The sequence below is a fragment of the Pan paniscus genome, chromosome 14 (assembly GCF_029289425.2).
Source record: "Pan paniscus chromosome 14, NHGRI_mPanPan1-v2.0_pri, whole genome shotgun sequence".
NCBI lineage: Eukaryota > Metazoa > Chordata > Mammalia > Primates > Hominidae > Pan > Pan paniscus.
Window position 1 is genome coordinate 51,217,922 of NC_073263.2, and position 17,473 is coordinate 51,235,394.

Consider the following 17,473-nt stretch of genomic DNA (forward strand, 5'->3'; position numbering starts at 1 on the left):
CCGCCACGCCTGACTGGTTTTCGTATTTTTTTGGTGGAGACGGGGTTTCGATGTGTCGGCTGGGCTGGTCTCCAGCTCCTAACCGCGAGTGATCTGCCAGCCTCGGCCTCCCGAGATGCCGGGATTGCAGACGGAGTCTCGTTAACTCAGTGCTCAATGGCGCCCAGGCTGGAGTGCAGTGGCGTGATCTTGGCTCGCTACAACCACCTCCCAGCCGCCTGCCTTGGCCTCCCTAAGTGCCGAGATTGCAGCCTCTGCCTGGCAGCCACCCCGTCTGGGAAGTGAGGAGCGTCTCCGCCTGACTGCCCATCGTCTGGGATGTGAGGAGCCCCTCTGCCTGGCTGCCCAGTCTGGAAAGTGAGGAGCGTCTCTGCCCGGCCGCCATCCCATCTAGGAAGTGAGGAGCGCCTCTTCCCGGCCGCCATCACATCTGGGAAGTGAGGAGCGTCTCTGCCCGGCCGCCCATCGTCTGAGATGTGGGGAGCACCTCTGCCCTGCCGCCCCGTCCGGGATGTGAGGAGTGTCTCTGCCCGGCCGCCCTGTCTGAGAAGTGAGGAGACCCTCTGCCTGGCAACCGCCCCGTCTGAGAAGTGAGGAGCCCCTCCGCCCGGCAGCCACCCCGTCTGAGAAGTGAGGAGCGTCCTCCCTCCTCGTCTGGGAGGGAGGTGGGGGGTCAGCCCCCCACCTGGCCAGCCGCCCCGTCCGGGAGGCGAGGGGTGCCTCTGCCCGGCCGCCCCTACTGGGAAGTGAGGAGCCCCTCTGCCCGGCCAGCCGCCCCGTCCAGGAGGGAGGTGGGGGGGTCAGCCCCCCTCCCGGCCAGCCACCCCATCCGGGAGGGAGGTGGGGGGGTCAGCCCCCCGCCCGGCCAGCCACCCCGTCCGGGAGGGAGGTGGGGGGATCAGCCCCCCACCTGGCCAGCCGCCCCGTCCGGGAGGGAGGTGGGGGGGTTAGCCCCCCGCCTGGCCAGCCGCCCCATCCGGGAGGTGAGGGGCGCCTCTGCCCAGCCGCCCCTTCTGGGAAGTGAGGAGCCCCTCTGCCCGGCCAGCCGCCCCGTCCGGGAGGGAGGTGGGGGGGTCAGCCCCCCGCCCGGCCAGCCGCCCCGTCCGGGAGGGAGGTGGGGGGGTCAGCCCCCCGCCCGGCCAGCCGCCCCGTCCGGGAGGGAGGTGGGGGGGTCAGCCCCCCGCCCGGCCAGCCGCCCCGTCCGGGAGGGAGGTGGGGGGGTCAGCCCCCCGCCCGGCCAGCCGCCCCGTCCGGGAGGGAGGTGGGGGGGTCAGCCCCCCGCCCGGCCAGCCGCCCCGTCCGGGAGGGAGGTGGGGGGGTCAGCCCCCCGCCCGGCCAGCCGCCCCGTCCGGGAGGGAGGTGGGGGGGTCAGCCCCCCGCCCGGCCAGCCGCCCCGTCCGGGAGGGAGGTGGGGGGGTCAGCCCCCCGCCCGGCCAGCCGCCCCGTCCGGGAGGGAGGTGGGGGGGTCAGCCCCCCGCCCGGCCAGCCGCCCCGTCCGGGAGGGAGGTGGGGGGGTCAGCCCCCCGCCCGGCCAGCCGCCCCGTCCGGGAGGGAGGTGGGGGGGTCAGCCCCCCGCCCGGCCAGCCGCCCCGTCCGGGAGGGAGGTGGGGGGGTCAGCCCCCCGCCCGGCCAGCCGCCCCGTCCGGGAGGGAGGTGGGGGGGTCAGCCCCCCGCCCGGCCAGCCGCCCCGTCCGGGAGGGAGGTGGGGGGGTCAGCCCCCCGCCCGGCCAGCCGCCCCGTCCGGGAGGGAGGTGGGGGGTCAGCCCCCCGCCCGGCCAGCCGCCCCGTCCGGGAGGGAGGTGGGGGGGTCAGCCCCCCGCCCGGCCAGCCGCCCCGTCCGGGAGGGAGGTGGGGGGGTCAGCCCCCCGCCCGGCCAGCCGCCCCGTCCGGGAGGGAGGTGGGGGGGTCAGCCCCCCGCCCGGCCAGCCGCCCCGTCCGGGAGGGAGGTGGGGGGGTCAGCCCCCCGCCCGGCCAGCCGCCCCGTCCGGGAGGGAGGTGGGGGGGTCAGCCCCCCGCCGGGCCAGCCGCCCTGTCCGGGAGGTGAGGGGCGCCTCTGCCCGGCCGCCCCTACCGGGAAGTGAGGAGCCCCTCTGCCCGGCCAGCCGCCCCCTCCGGGAGGGAGGTGGGGGGGTCAGCCCCCCGCCGGGCCAGCCGCCCCGTCGGGGAAGTGAGGGGCGCCTCTGCCCGGCCGCCCCTACTGGGAAGTGAGGAGCCCCTCTGCCCGGCCAGCCGCCCTGTCCGGGAGGGAGGTGGGGGGTCAGCCCCCCGCCCGGCCAGCTGCCCCGTCCAGGAGGTGAGGGGCGCTTCTGCCCGGCCGCCCCTACTGGGAAGTGAGGAGCTCCTCTGCCCGGCCACCACCCCATCTGGGAGGTGTACTCAACAGCTCATTGAGAACGGGCCATGAAGACAATGGCGGTTTTGTGGAATAGAAAGGGGGGAAAGGTGGGGAAAAGATTGAGAAATCGGATGGTTGCTGTGTCTGTGTAGAAAGAGGTAGACATGGGAGACTTTTCATTTTGTTCTGTACTAAGAAAAATTCTTCTGCCTTGGGATCCTGTTGATCTGTGACCTTACCCCCAACCCTGTGCTCTCTGAAACATGTGCTGTATCCACTCAGGGTTGAATGGATTAAGGGCGGTGCAAGATGTGCTTTGTTAAACAGATGCTTGAAGGCAGCATGTTCGTTAAGAGTCATCACCACTCCTTAATCTCAAGTACCCAGGGACACAAACACTGCGGAAGGCCGCAGGGTCCTCTGCCTAGGAAAACCAGAGAACTTTGTTCACTTGTTTATCTGCCGACCTTCCCTCCACTATTGTCCTGTGACCCTGCCAAATCCCCCTCTGCGAGAAACACCCAAGAATGATCAATAAAAAAGAAAAAAAAAAAAAAAAAAAAAAAAAAATCTTATATAATTAACTGAAAATTGTTCATTACTGTTACCAAAATAACAATCTAGTACAGTACTTACCTCAGCTGGGCCTTCATTACTATATAAATCCTATTTTGCTTACCCTGAAACACCTTTCCTTCAAGTATTACCTCTTAGACCCTTCATTCTCTATAGTTAACGTTGTCAAAGAAAATAGAGGCCACTAAGTATAATTTGTTCCAGTTTCCCTACCCCTAATGCAGCCCATCCTCATTTCTGCCTGTACTTCAAGTCCTTTCCACCTGAGGCTGCTTCAAGATCTCTCCACATCTCACACATCTCTTATATTTCTTATTCCCTTCCCCAACAACTTCCTACTTACTCTATCTAGGCTCAGTCGTTTGTTCCTTTTCTAACCAAGTCCTCAGGTCTCTTTTGCTCTGGCTTCTTCAGTTTAGCCTACAGTCAACACCACCCTTCTTAACAAATAAAAAACAACGAACAGCCTTCTTTCCACCCTACGTCTTCCTCAAGCTAACCTGTGATTCCTCCTTCCCATGACTACCAAATATTTAAATCAAAGTTCTAACTAGTCTAAATAGCTCAACTCCAACTCACTCCTTAGCTCATCATGATCTAGCTTCCAGCCTCCACCACCCTCAGTTTTCCCTTCTCACTGGCCCCCAAAGAGCAAATACAATGAATGGCTTATTGTAAGGTCTCATCATGCCTCTCCTCTCTGTAGCATTTGATACTGCAATTACTGCCCCTCCTTCAGGAAACTCTCCTCCCTAAGTTCTTATACACCATTTTCCTGCTAAGCTTCCTACAGACTCCCTCAGTACCATTTTCACCTCGTCTCCTAATATGATTTGGTTCCTCAGGGTTCTTTCCTCCCCTGCTCCTCTTTCCTTCTTATCCCTACAATCCCTCACCTATATTATCATCTTACTCTAGCCATTGCTTGAGCTATTAATCTTCACCACTGGACACGCTAGCCTAGAAGGGCCTGTGAGCAAAATCTAGACCCCCAACTGATTTCATAAATAAAGCTTTATTAGAATACAACCACACTCATTTGTTTGCCTACAGTCTATGGCTGCTTTTGCGCTCAAGACACAGGTGAATAGCTGCAATACAAGCAGAATGGCCCTCAAAGCCCTAATATTTAGGCTTTTAAAAAATATTATGGCTCTTTACAAAAAACTTGCCAACCTCTATTCTATAAGGTAAAATATGCCAAAAGATTAGTCCTAATAACTTTTTCTGCTTTTCAATCTCAGTGCCAACACTATAGTCAGGCCACCCATCTGAGACCTTGAGGGTTTTCTGTTACTCCCAAACTCCCCATCTGAGACCTTGAGGGTTTTCTGTTACTCCCAAACTCTCTTCTCATCTTCACCAATCCATCCCCTATGGTATAACCAAAGCAATGCTTCTAAATGCACAAATCTATTTCACTGTTTAAAATGTTCCCCAGAGAAAAGGTTTTTCACAATCTGGCTCTTGTCTGTCCTACCCAAATTTCAAATTACTCCACACCTGAATATTGAAAAAAAAAATATATATATATATATATTTTTTTTTTAAGATGGAGTCTCACTCTATTGCCCAGACTGGAGTGCAGTGGTGCAATCTCGGCTCACTGCAACCTCTGCCTCCCAGGTTCAAGCGATTCTCCTGCCTCAGCCTCTGAAGCAGCTGGGACTACAGGTGCACGCCACCACACCCGGCTAATTATTGTATTTTTAGTAGAGACAGCGTTTCACCATGTTGGCCAGGCTAGTCTCAAACTCCTGACCTCAGGTGATCCACCTGCCTCAACCTCCCAAAGTGCTGGGATTACAGGTGTAAGGCCACCGCGCCCAGCCAGAAATACTGAGTTACTTTAGTTCCCCAGAATGTATCACACTATCTCTTACTTCCAGGCTTGCCCAAGATTTACCATAAATACCTACACATTTTTCTACTTTCAGCTCAGGCACAATCACCTCCATGAAGCCTTCAGTGACTTACCCAGGCCAACTCAGGTGATTCTTTCCCCATGTGCCTGCTCCACTAGGTACACACTTCCATTACAGGAAATATTTACTTGTTTTCACATAATCTGCCTACTAGTCTATACATTCCTTGAGCAGGAACCCTGAGGTAGAGTAGGAAAATGGCTATTAAGGGCATGGAGTTTTAAAGTTGGAAATCTGGGACTCAGTGCCAGTTCTGCCCCTTCCTAACTGTATGTTCTTAACAAATTAAGAAGAAAATGAAGAAATGAAGAACTCATTTTCTTCCTTTGTATAATGTAAACTTTGTGAGGATTATTTAAGGTTATTCTTATAAACACAGTGCCTTACACATAGTTAAGTGCTCAACAATTACTGGTTATCATTATTTTCATTGTTTTATCCCTCACACTCAGTAAAGAATTCGAATAGCTGCTGAGTGACATAACTGAAGCAAGCTAGTTCTGCACTGTTTTCAGCTGCATACTGAATATTTTCATCTGAACAACATTTGGATCCCGAGAACTCATTATCTTTATGCCCAAACTGTTTCAATTAGAGCAATCAACTTGTTAAGGTTTGTCCAGGACTTTCTCTGTTTGAACACTGAAAGTCCTGTATACTGGGAACTACCTCAGTTCCAGGCAAACCAAGACAGTTGATCACCTTAGAGTTATGTTGCAAACAACAGCAACTGACTTGGGTAAATTTAAGAAGAAATAAAGAGAAGAGTGAATTTATTGGTAGAATATATAGAGTAATTCACAAAACCAAGACAAAGCTGAAGAATCAAGCCTACGAAAGCAACTCCCACATATCTAGCCGGCAGGAATTAATGGATGGTTACCTTCACAGTACTTCTGTCAAGATGAATCAATTAGGTCTCAGTATCAGCTCACTCAAGATTTAAATGCCAGGGACAAATTAGCCTAATTTGTGTTAGCCAGAAAAATGTGAGGCACATTAATTAATCAGAGGCAGGAGCACCTACATTAAAAATCCCACCATAAGATAGCCAACGGCAGAAAAGTAGCTTCCAAAGGCCAAATCAGAAGGTTGTTTCCAAAAGCAGGGGGAATGGATACAATGCCCCTCATATCAGCTGCAGCTTAAACACGCCAAGCCTTTAGACTCCATGACACAGTCACTGTTATTCATGCTATTTTTCTTTCTGAGTTGGCAAACTCATCCTTCAAGACCTAGCTCAAGTATGACCTTCTGTGTAACCTTACTAATTTCCCCAGGTACAATCACACTTTTTCTATACTCTTATAGTACTTTACAAATTATCTACCTGTATCATAGAACTTATCACACTGTACACTAGCCATATGCTTAAGTATCAGTCTCTCCCACTAAACTGAACTTCCTTAGATCAGGGAATATTTTCATATTTATAATCTTTGGCACCTAATGATGTCTACATAGCATGTAGAAAATACTAAATAGGCTGCGCGCGGTGGCTCATGCCTGTAATCCCAGCACTTTGAGAGGCTGAGGTAGGTGAATCACTTGAGCCTAAGAGTTTGAGACCAGCTTGGGCAACACGGCGAAACCCTGTCTCTACAAAAAATAAAAAAATTAGCTGGGCGTGGTGGCGTGCACCTGTCCAGCTACTTGAGAGGATCACTCGAGCCTGGGAAGTTAAGGATGCAGTGAGCCGTGATTGTGCCACTGTACTCCAGCCTGGGTGACAGAGCAAGACCCTGTCTCAAAGAAAGAAAAAAGCTAAATAAATGTTTAATAAATCTGTTCCCCAAGTCACTAGAATATGTAAAGCATCAAATAAAAAGAAACATAGGGGCTACCACAAGTAAATATGCTGACAGTATCAAAAGAAAGCTGATAGACTAAAAGCAAGGGAAGGACAAGCCAAAAAAATTAAGAAGAGCAAAAACTCCACAAGTGTAAAAATCAAGAAGAAAATTCTGTTAATTTAACAACCTGAAGGCATCACTTATGTAAAAGCAAAACCCAATATCCATATGCATAATGGTGATTCTCAAGAACCAAGAAAACAACTAAATTATATTCTATTTAAGGCAAGTGTCAAAATAAAGTAAAATCTAGTATGTATACAACCTCCCTAACCCAGAAAACCAAGAATGATTAATTCCAAGTAAATATAGTCATGATTTATTTTACCATATTTTAACTGCTGATGTTGGCTATGCTGTAAGAAAATTTTTCTTAACAGCAAAACTGCAAGAAAGGATAGCTACATCCTCCTTATACTTTTAATATTCCTTCACCTCCACTTGAAAATGAGAATACAGTCCTCCCTCTGTATCCTCGGGGGGGTTGGCTCCAGATGCTCCCTCCCCCGAAGATACTAAAATCTGCAGATGCTCAAATCTCTTCTATAAAATGGCACAGTACAGTCAGCCCTACGAATCCACAGGTTACAAAGGGCCAGCTGTACAGCCAAACCGTATGCTAACTAAACAAAAGGTCAACTGAGGAGTGGGGTCAGTCATAGAAAGAAAATCCTACTGACTCTGAAGTTAGAAGTTCTAGATATACACTTTGTAACTCCTTTACTGGATACCAAGAAGTTACTTTTTTTTCCACTTCTTGAAATGTCATCCATTTCATGTCCCATTTCCCCCAAATAACTGAAATTCACTTCACAAACTGTTAAGTAACTTTCACATTGATGGCATTAAACTATTTGTTCTTTATCACCTGAACCCTACGACCAATCTTATTATCATTACTGAGATGTATTCTAAAGTACACACTACCACCAACTGAAGTTTAAATAAATAAATAGAAGCTTAACTTGAAGCTAATCAAGACTTTAAATCAAACTTCCAGTTTAGACTGGGCTCAGTGGCTCATGGCTATAATCCCAGCATTTTGGGAGATTGAGGAGGGAGGACTGCTTGAGGACAGGAGTTCAAGACCAGCCTGGGCAACACAGCAAGACCCCATCGCTACAAAAAGTAAATAAGCTGGACATGGTAGTGTGCACCTGTAGTCCTAGCTACTCAAGACGCTGAGGCAGGAGGATCGCTTGAGCCATGATCGTGTCACTGCACTCCAGCCCAGGTAACAGCAAGATTCTGTCTCAAAAATAATGTTTAAAATTTTTTTTTTAAAAAGCTTCCAGATTACAAAAAATCTGAAGGGTGGTAAAAAAACAAATAAGAGGAACCAGTTAAGCACCACCAGAAGGAAACAGACAAACCCAGTAATTAGGACAGTCTATTAGGCTAAATATGAAATTGCCAATACTTGGCTGTTGTTACAAACCTGGAAAAAAGCAATTTCATATAGTGCAATTTAATATAAGAAAACTGACCCGAACAAATTAGTGGCATTTTTAAATGGTTGGGAGACAACAGACTAAAGTTGGAAACAATCCAAGTATTCATCTATAGATGAATGGGTAAACAAAATGTGGTATATACATATAATAGAATGTTACTTAGCCATACAAATTAGCCTTAATCACTAATTCATTCACTATGTATATACCTTAATCTCCCAGAACTTTACCTGTCATAATAAAAAGCTTGGAGTTGATTTGAGAAGCAGTAGGAAAAGGCACTAAAAGAGTAAACGTTTCAGTTCAAAAATACACATGAGAAAAATTATTGTGTCTGTGGTGCCTATGATGTATTTATTCAAGGAATATTTTAGTGCTTGCTTGGTTCTAGCCACTGTACTAAGTGGTAGGCAATGAAGATACATAGTCTGTGCCCTCAAAAAGCTCACAATCTAGTAGGAAAAATAAAATCTAATTAAAATACATTATCATAATTGCAACGAGAAAGATACACTCAGACTTCTTCCAGGAGCAAAAAATGGTACCTACCCAGAGTTGAGTATTTAAAAGTGGTAGGAATTAGCCAGGCAACAGGAGGCAGAGAAGGATATTCCAGTCAGCAAGATGGCCCTGAGAATAGAAATAGCACTGGCGAGGAGGGGCAGGCGGGATTCCAGATTATGTATAAGCATATAAGAAGTTCAGTGTTGCTAGGGCTTAAGGGGGTGGGGGAGGAAGGCTGAATCTGGAGAAATAATCAGGCATCAGGCTCACTGAAAAATCTCATAAACTACAGGAAGAAAACCACTTTGGAGATAGTTTTTAAACAGGAAGGTGACAGGTAATAAGGCCTAAAGTAGGCTGGAGGCAGCAGAATATAGAGGCAGGGCCAAAATCCAGAGACAGCACAGAGATTCAAGCTACATAACTGGCATCTGACTGAATGTGGAAGAGGAGAAAGAAGTCCAAGAAGCCTCTCAAGTTTCAAATTCAGGTCACATTGAGGGTGATGATGCCATAAACAGAAAAAAGAAAAAACAAAGGCAGAACATGGCTTTAAACACTTTGAGCTTGAGAAGCTAAAAAGATGCTCATGTGAATAATTTCCAGCAGATGATTTTAACAAATTTAAGTCCCCGCACATTGAAATGATGATTAAAGCCAAGGGAGTTGCTGATATGAGCAAGAAAAACAGTCTACAGATAAAAGAATCGTAGACAGAATCCCAAGCCATGGCTACTACATTCAAAGGGTAGGAAGAAGACTTACCAAAGCTGACTGAAAAAGAGTACCCCAAGAGAACCAGGAAGCAGTATATGCCCCATTAGTGAATTCATGAAAAAAAAAAGTTTGTTTGCTATATGGCATATAGATTCCTGAAACACTTTACACTCTCCAGACTTAGGAAGAAGAGGGAAATGCACAGGATGGATGGTCGTTAAGCACCTTCAGACACTGCATATGGTTAAACAGAGCCAAGAGGCAGAACATGGGTGCATGGCCAATATACATACTCCTGGGCTTGATCCGTTCAACTGTTTCTGTACTTTATGTTCAACTGTTGTTATTTAAGAGTGCTAAACATTAATGTGATACTAAAAATCACATATGAACCAATATGAACTTTGCCTTAACATTTTTTTATTAAACATTCAAGTATGAGCGAGTGCATGTTACAGAAATACATTATAGGAGAACAGGCTGTTCAAGGAGGGCTAGGCAACAGTATCAATGCCATGGAGTCAACACCAAAAGAAAATTAATGTCTTAGAATAATACTGAACCTTTCATTCCCAAATGTAGACTTTTTTCAGGTATATCATCTAGTCTCTCTTCTCATTAAGTTTCATGTTTCAAGTTACATCCAAGGTATCTATTCTCACTGAGCTTCTCAACAGAGCCCAAATACTTTAATAGCTATACAAACACAGAATTTGTTGTACATCACAGCAATTTATCCCAAATAGGTGAAGGAAAATTCACCTAGGAAAACACTAGAGAGGAGGAAAAGAATAGGGACTGATAGTACCAAGTATGCTGTAAGTCAGGAAAGGCTCATGGAGAACTTTTAAAGTTTTTTTTTGTTTTTGGTTTTTAACTAGAATGACATGGTGTGGCAGAATTGTAATCTTGGTGTTCCAGAGATATATGAAGGAGTCTCACTGAAGAGATAGGTTGCCAGAGTGAACCCCAACTCAACAGATAGTCAAAAGAAGGCACACAGAACAGCATATACAAAGGCATGAAGAAGAAACTACTGGTTACTCAAGCATCTCCAGTACTTTATCACAGCTGGCACAAAGGAGATATAAGGAAAAGTGCAAGGTGAGGTAAAAAAGGTAAGGTCTTACAACTATGTGTGGCATGCTAAGGACTTTTATCCTGAAGTCAATGGGAAGGATCATAAACAGGAAAGTAACACAGAAAGATATGAGAAAGATCAATCCACAAGATACACTGGGGAGAGAAGATACTGAACGCAGAAGAGCTAGGTACACTATTATACTTGTTCAGGCAACAAAGATAAGGGTCTAAACTAGGGGCAGAGGAAGTAAGGTTGGTAACAGGTACAAACATGAGGGTTCTTCAGATAACTAATACAAAGAAGGGTGAAGGAGGGGAAGAGAAGGGAGTCAAGGATAGAATCTTAAACTTGGACAATCAGATAGTGCCACTTAGCATTGGAGGTTCCAGAGACAGAAGCAAGTCTGGTAGAGCTAACTGAATTTTGCAGGTGAGAAAACATATTAGCCCTGGTATCAGAAACTAAAGCATAAAGCTTAAGTGTTAAGCCCAAAGATACGGATTATCATTTTTTGGTAAAACCAACCAACTGGCTCCTTGCTGATAAGAAGGAAACTTTGCAAGAGTAAAAAGATAAAAAGGCAAATAAATCTAATAGTAAAGTTCATCAAAAATTTGCAAGGTTTTAAAGTATAGAAATAGCAATTTCTGTGATATAGTCAATATTTCTTCAAGATTTTCCCCATTCACTAACTTTCAGGCGTGGTTTGTACATGTCAAGTCTTAGACTCCCTTCGGTGGAGTACAGCACAGTAAGCAAGAGTTCTAGCTTTAGCATCAAGCTTTGTTTGTTTTTGAGACAGAGTTTCACTCTGTCGCCCAGACTTGAGTGCAGTGGCATGACCACAGCTCACTGTAACCTCTGCCTCCCCAGTTCAAGTGATTCTCTCGCCTCAGCCTCCCTTGTAGCTGGGATTACAGTCATGAGCCACCAGGACCGGCTAATTTTTGTATTTTTAGTAGAGACAGGGTTTCACCATGTTGGCCAGGCTGGTCTCGAACTCCTGACCTCGGGTGATCCACCTGCCTCGGCCTCCCAAAGTGCTGGGATTACAGGCGTGAGCCATTGCGCCCAGCCGCTTAGCATAAAGCTTTGATATATTGTAAGCCCAGGCTTTGCCACTTAACACTCAATGGAAGACTTAAGGCCACTTACTTAAGGGTTGTAGGCCTCAAGTTGCCTCAGCAGTAAATGGGGATAATAATAGTACTTACTTGATATAAGACTGTTGTGAAGATTAAATAGATAATCTATATAAAGTACTTAGCACTGATATACTGTAAACAGTAAAGGTTAAGGTTTTTAAAATAATTATTAATTACTGTTACTAATGAAAATGTCACACTCTTGAGGTATACAGCAGCAAGAAAATGAGAAGTTGACCTGGATTGCAGTTACCTGAGCATTTGTTTTGTAATTATTCATTAATCAGAACATTTCTGTTTTGCACACTTTTCTATAAGTTATCTTTGAAAACAGGAAAAAAGTTTTTAAGAATCAATGCCTTACATGAAAAGGTCTAGTATTAAAATGCACATTCCAGGACCGGGCATGGTGACTCATGCCCCTAATCCCAACACTTTTAGAGGCCAAGGCAGGAGGATAACTTGAGCTAGCAGTTTGAAACCAGCCTGGGCAACATGGCAAAACCCCGTCTCTACAAAAAACACGAAAATTAGCCAGGTGTGGTGGCATGCGCCTGTAGTCCCAGCTACTCAAGAGGCTGAGATGGAAGGACGGCTTGAGCCTGGGAGGAGGCGAAGGTTATAGTGAGCCGAGATTGGGCCACTGCACTCCACCCTTGGCGACAGAGCCAGACCCTGTTTTTTTTTTTTTTTTTTTTTTAAAAAAGCACATTCCAGAACAAATAAAAGGAAATGTTTCCCTTTCAATATGTACTTCTTAGTTTTTGCTACAAAATGCATCCCCTACCCAAGCTCCAAATTTCTATCAGTGATGATAATTACTCCCTCCCTTCCTCCATTTATAAACCTCAGAATAACCTTTACTCCCTTTCTCTTCAGTGATCTTTACAAAGAGAATGTGAAGGAGGAGGAAGAGGGAGGAAGAACAGCATCATCAAATCCTCATTCCAGGTTGTAGCCATTCCCAGTCTCAATTTTTTGGAAAACTCTTCTTTGCAGATCAGACAACAGCACTATTTCTCCAAAATGAATTCTAGGTATTACTGCCCTGTCACCCTTTCCATTGCTCTAATCATGTTACATCTCCTCTTTGCTCTGGAATAAATTCCTTCACATCTCCCTATCAAGAAAAAGCTTCCAAGCAACTCTTTGCCACAAGATATTCTTGCATCAACACAGGCCACCTGGAAGTCTCCTCTCTTTAATATAATCACTCTTCTTTTTTACCTGGATATTTATTCACCAGTTAACATGCCCCTTTTAAGTTTGGTACATATTTCCTATAAGATTCACTAACCTCATTTTTTTTTTCCTCTCCAAAGATCTCTTAAAGTCTCTCTCGATTGAATGACAAAGAAATTTTCTTCCTCAACCCTCTCTCTACTCAAATCCCCTGGCATAACTCTATCCTTTTATTTTCTTTAACAGGTATGGATCTTATTCTTGCACCTAACATCTTGTGTATCAGCTGCTTCTATAATTTATAACATGTTTTAGCTTTTGTCTATCCTATATGTGAAAAAATAGGCATCATAGCTTATCAAAGTGCATCTCACTGTTTTGGAACAGCCTGATAACCACAACTACTCAGTTACAGAGCTAAGTTGTACTATGTTTCTAATGGACAAGACTAAGCATGGTTACCTACTCTTAGATATGCCTAAATCCCCAATAAAAGCCCTTCATCAGATTTGACCCCAGTTTACCCTTTAGTCTCTCTCTCTCCTACATTTCTCTCAGGACTCTTCAATTACTGCTCCCTCTAGTCTGGAATGCCCCTTTCTTCCACCAGCCTTCTCCCGCCCTTTGCCTGGCCACCTTTCTTTCATCCTTCACAATCAGCTCACTCCCATTCATCCATTAGAAATCAACCAGAGTATCTTCCCTTTCTGCTCACCTCCAAGTAGTTTTTTTGGCATGCATTTTCGGAATACTACACTGTAACAACTGTTGTTCTGCATTGTAATTATCACCCCCACTGGACTGTAAACTCCCTGAAGTACAGACTGCATCTTATTCCTTATCCCCAAGACCTAACATTGATAGATACCCAATAGACAATTAGTGAATAAATAATACCCATATCCGCTGAGTGACATGCACAGGCTACATAAGCACACTGGGGTTTTTTATCTAAAGTTCCAGCTGGGTGTGACGACTAGCATCTGTAGTTCCAACACTTCGGAAGGCCGAGGCGGGAGAATCACTGGAGCCCTGGAGTTCAAGACAAGCTTGGGCAACAAAGCGAGACCCCGTCTCTAAAAAAGATTAAAAAATTAGCCAGGTGTGGTGGTGTCCGCCTGTAGTCCCAGCTACTTGGGAGGCCATGGTGGGAAGATTCCTTGAGCCTAGAAGTTTGAGCTTGCAGCTGAGCTATGAGTGCCTGAGCACTCCAAACTGGGTAAAGGAGCAAGACTCCGTCTCAAAAAATACTTTACTCATGTAAAGTGGGGATAATGCCACACTTCATACACTTGTTACACAGATTAAATAAGGTATCATGAAGCTCGTAACAGTGTCTGCCACATTAGAACTACCATTTGAATGTCTATTTCACGTTTTAGTTACACTATAGAATCCCAAGAAATGTAATATTGTGACCAATACCAGGCTGAATGGCTTAGCAACCATGCTCTTTTTCATGCATCTAAAAGTCACGGGTTACATTCTTATCATCAGCAAATATTTGTTGTGTACCTATTATGTGCAGGAGTCCTTACTAAGTATCACTGAGCTACCAGAACACAATAATAGAGGTAAACAATGAAACAAAAACCTGTATCAATATCCGAGAGAAGAATGTTACTGGTTTTTCTGTACAAACAATGAGTATTTTTCAATAAATTTTTATTTGCAACAGGATAGGCTTCAAGAAAAATTCCTAATGGGAAAAGTTCAAAATTAACACTTGTCATCAAGTGGACCAATAACAGGAGGCAGTTCCAAAATTTCTTGTTCCTATTCCCAAGTTTTACTTTCGCTTAGATGTATTTCTTACAAAGGGTATTTAACCATGACCAGGAAAGAATATATGATCTTTATTTGACTCATTTAAATGGGAATTCCACGGATATCTCCCTAGGTTCTTTCCTACCAGTATTTAATTTTGTAGCTCTGAAAAACGGCCTGAGTTTGTCTGTTTCTCTACAAAATAGAACACTGAATGGTATATTTACCCCACAACCTTCCTTAAGACAGGATAAAACACACCTCTTAATCACACTAGCTTATCAAAAATTACAAAACTGCAAATCATGTCGCCTAGTATTAGCAAAGAAGGCTGTGGCCTTAAAACCATTTTCCCCCTAACAAATCCAAAGGTCACGGTCCCAGTGAAGTTTGTGCATTATACTTACTGTTTTCAGTAGCTGCAGAGAGACCTCTAGCGCTGCCTCAATAAGCCGAGTTTGCAAATAGTACCTGCTAATGTCACCTTAATGAGACAATGGCAACATGCTGAGTAGCAACTAACTGAGTGACCGCGATGAATGTTTAGTTTTGCAACCACTTGGAAATTCTACTGGCTTGGAGCAAGAGGTATGTAAGAGCATTATGAACCTGTGTATCCAATTTATTTTAGTAAAACGTGTCAAAGAAATTATCACCCTATGCACACCCCACTCCAAGAAAGGCTAAGAAAACAAGTCCTATGAGCGGAGGTCGGAGCAACCTCTTTTCCGAAGCCTGAACACAATAGATGGCAAACTATTGTCCACCTTCAGCTCGCTCCAAATGCCAGCAGTTGCAGGAGTATGAGCTGGAACAGCTCGGCACGACTAGTCCAAAGACGAGCACTGGAATATAAGAAAATGGTCCTGGCGCATCCTACCCTCCCCCATCGATCACCCTCAAACAAGTCAGTTACCCGGCTGGTCCCCACCCCCCTCTGCGGGCCGCCACCGCCCGCCTGGGCCCGGCTCGCAGAAGGTAGGAGCCCGGACCGGCAGAGCCGAGGCTCCATGTGAGCCGCGCGGGAGGCGCAGAGGGGGCTGCACCGGGCGGAAGGTTGCACCGGTGGCGGGCGCAAGCAGCGGCCGCCCCCTCGGCTGTGCGGTCGGAGGGCCCGGGCGGCAGCATCCCCGTTCATCTGGGCGGCCCTGGCCCGCGGACCCCGCCTCAGCTCCACATCCCCTCCTCGCCGACACCAGGCCGCGCCCGCGTGACGGGGCCGAAAACGCCGGCATTTCCCGGTCGCCGCGCCGGCAGCTCCGGGGGGTGACTGCAGCTGGGGGCGTCTCGCCGCCCGCTCCGCCCAGCCCGGGGCCGCGGTGACGGGAGGCGGCGGCCAACTCCGGCCGACCACAAGCCGGCGAGAACCAGCCCGGCGCCGGCCCCCCGCCCCTCCCCGCGTCGCCGGGCCGGCGCGGCCAGGCGGGCCCAGACCGCGGAAGCACACTCACTTCCACATCGCGGCCCTTGTTCTTGAAGCTCTTGATGCGGTGGTTCTCCAAGCTGGGGTTCTCGGCCATGGCTGCGCGCGGCTCCGGCGGCGGCTACTCCTGCGGCTGCGGCGGCGGCGGCGAGTCTTGGCGCGGGTGGGGGAAGAGGGGGAGAGCGGGAGGGGGGAGGGGGAGATAAGAGCACGTTCTGTGACGCCTCCGAGCGCGAGGTGGCAGTAGCGCCGGGGGAGGCGCGGGCCGACTGCCGGGCCGGGTGGGGCGGGAACGGTGCTGAGAGCGGCGCGCGGCCGCGGAGGCTGGCGACACGTGACCGGGGGCGGTGACCGGCTTGGGCGTTCGCCGGGCTGTACGTGCCCGTTGGTTCTCGGGATGACCCTGCCCTCTTCCCCTGCAAGGGCTCTCCACAACCCCTCGGTGCTGCAAGTTTTGTGCCAGAAACGGAGCCGGACCTGGCGGCTTTTACTGCTCCTCAGGCGCGGGGCGGCGGCCGTCAACTACAGTTCCCATCATGCCACGATCCGCCTGGAGTAATTCTCCACGCCTAGTGAGAACGAGGAGAATGCCGGGACCCTTCCGCGCGCGGCTCTTTGCGCGCCGCGCTCATATTGCTGGGCACAAAGCTCCGCCCCCACAAGGCCGCCTCTGGGCGGGGAAGAGCGGGGGAGCGTCCCTGGCACCTTGCGCCCTATCAGGAGGAAGAGGGCGGGCCTTCCTGGGAGCGCACCTCGCTGCCTGTAGCTAGAAGATCAGAAAAGGAACAACCGCGAGTGCTTTGCAGTCTCGCTTTTTTGGGGGTCTTCTCAAATAGCAGCCACCTTCATTCGCTCTTCCCATGCTCTGCTTCAGTTTTATAAATAGCATTTATTTCTACCTGACATGTACATGTGTATGTATGTGATACGAGTGTTTATATGCGTTACCTAGGTGCCCGCGCGGAAATTCAGCTCAATGAGAGCAGGTACTTTGGTTGAATTACTGCTGAATCTCTAGTGTCAAAACAATGCCTACCACGTCGTAGATACGCAATAAATACTTGTTGAACTGGTGCTTTAGTGTCGCCCAGTTTCTTCATCATCCTTCCAAGCCCGGTTCTGCAACCTTCACTCTGGCAGTCCCTGTATTTACATGCCCCCAACACTTCTTGTTCTACCACCACACAGAAAGCCTTCAGGCAGCAGCCCAGCCCTGGTCCGCAGACTCTCCTGTGTAGCACTCCCACTCCCTCTGGGGGCATCGAAAGAATGAAAGAGGGAAATTTGGATGGATTACACTGATAAAGAGCTGCTTTCGGCCGGGTGTGGTGGCTCACGCCTGTAATCCCAGCACTTTGGGAGGCCGAGGCGGGCAGATCACAAGGTCAAGAGACCGAGACCAGTCTGGCCAACCATGGCCCGCATGGTGAAACCCCTTCTTTACTAAATATACAAAAATTAGCTGGGCGTGGTGGCGCATGCCTGGAGGCTGAGGCAGGAGAATCGCT

At 48.0% G+C, this 17,473-nt stretch overlaps 1 protein-coding gene across 1 annotated transcript in view; it reads right to left on the reverse strand.

Moving 5' to 3' along the window:
* KPNA3 (karyopherin subunit alpha 3) overlaps positions 1-16,938 on the reverse strand; it is a 96,901-nt gene extending 79,963 nt beyond the window's left edge. Inside the window, exon 1 of the mRNA XM_003809814.6 lies at positions 15,994-16,938. Coding sequence (XP_003809862.1) covers positions 15,994-16,062 — 69 coding nt within the window. The 5' untranslated portion in view covers positions 16,063-16,938. The remainder of the gene's footprint in view (positions 1-15,993) is intronic.
* Between the last annotated feature and the right edge of the window lie 535 nt (positions 16,939-17,473).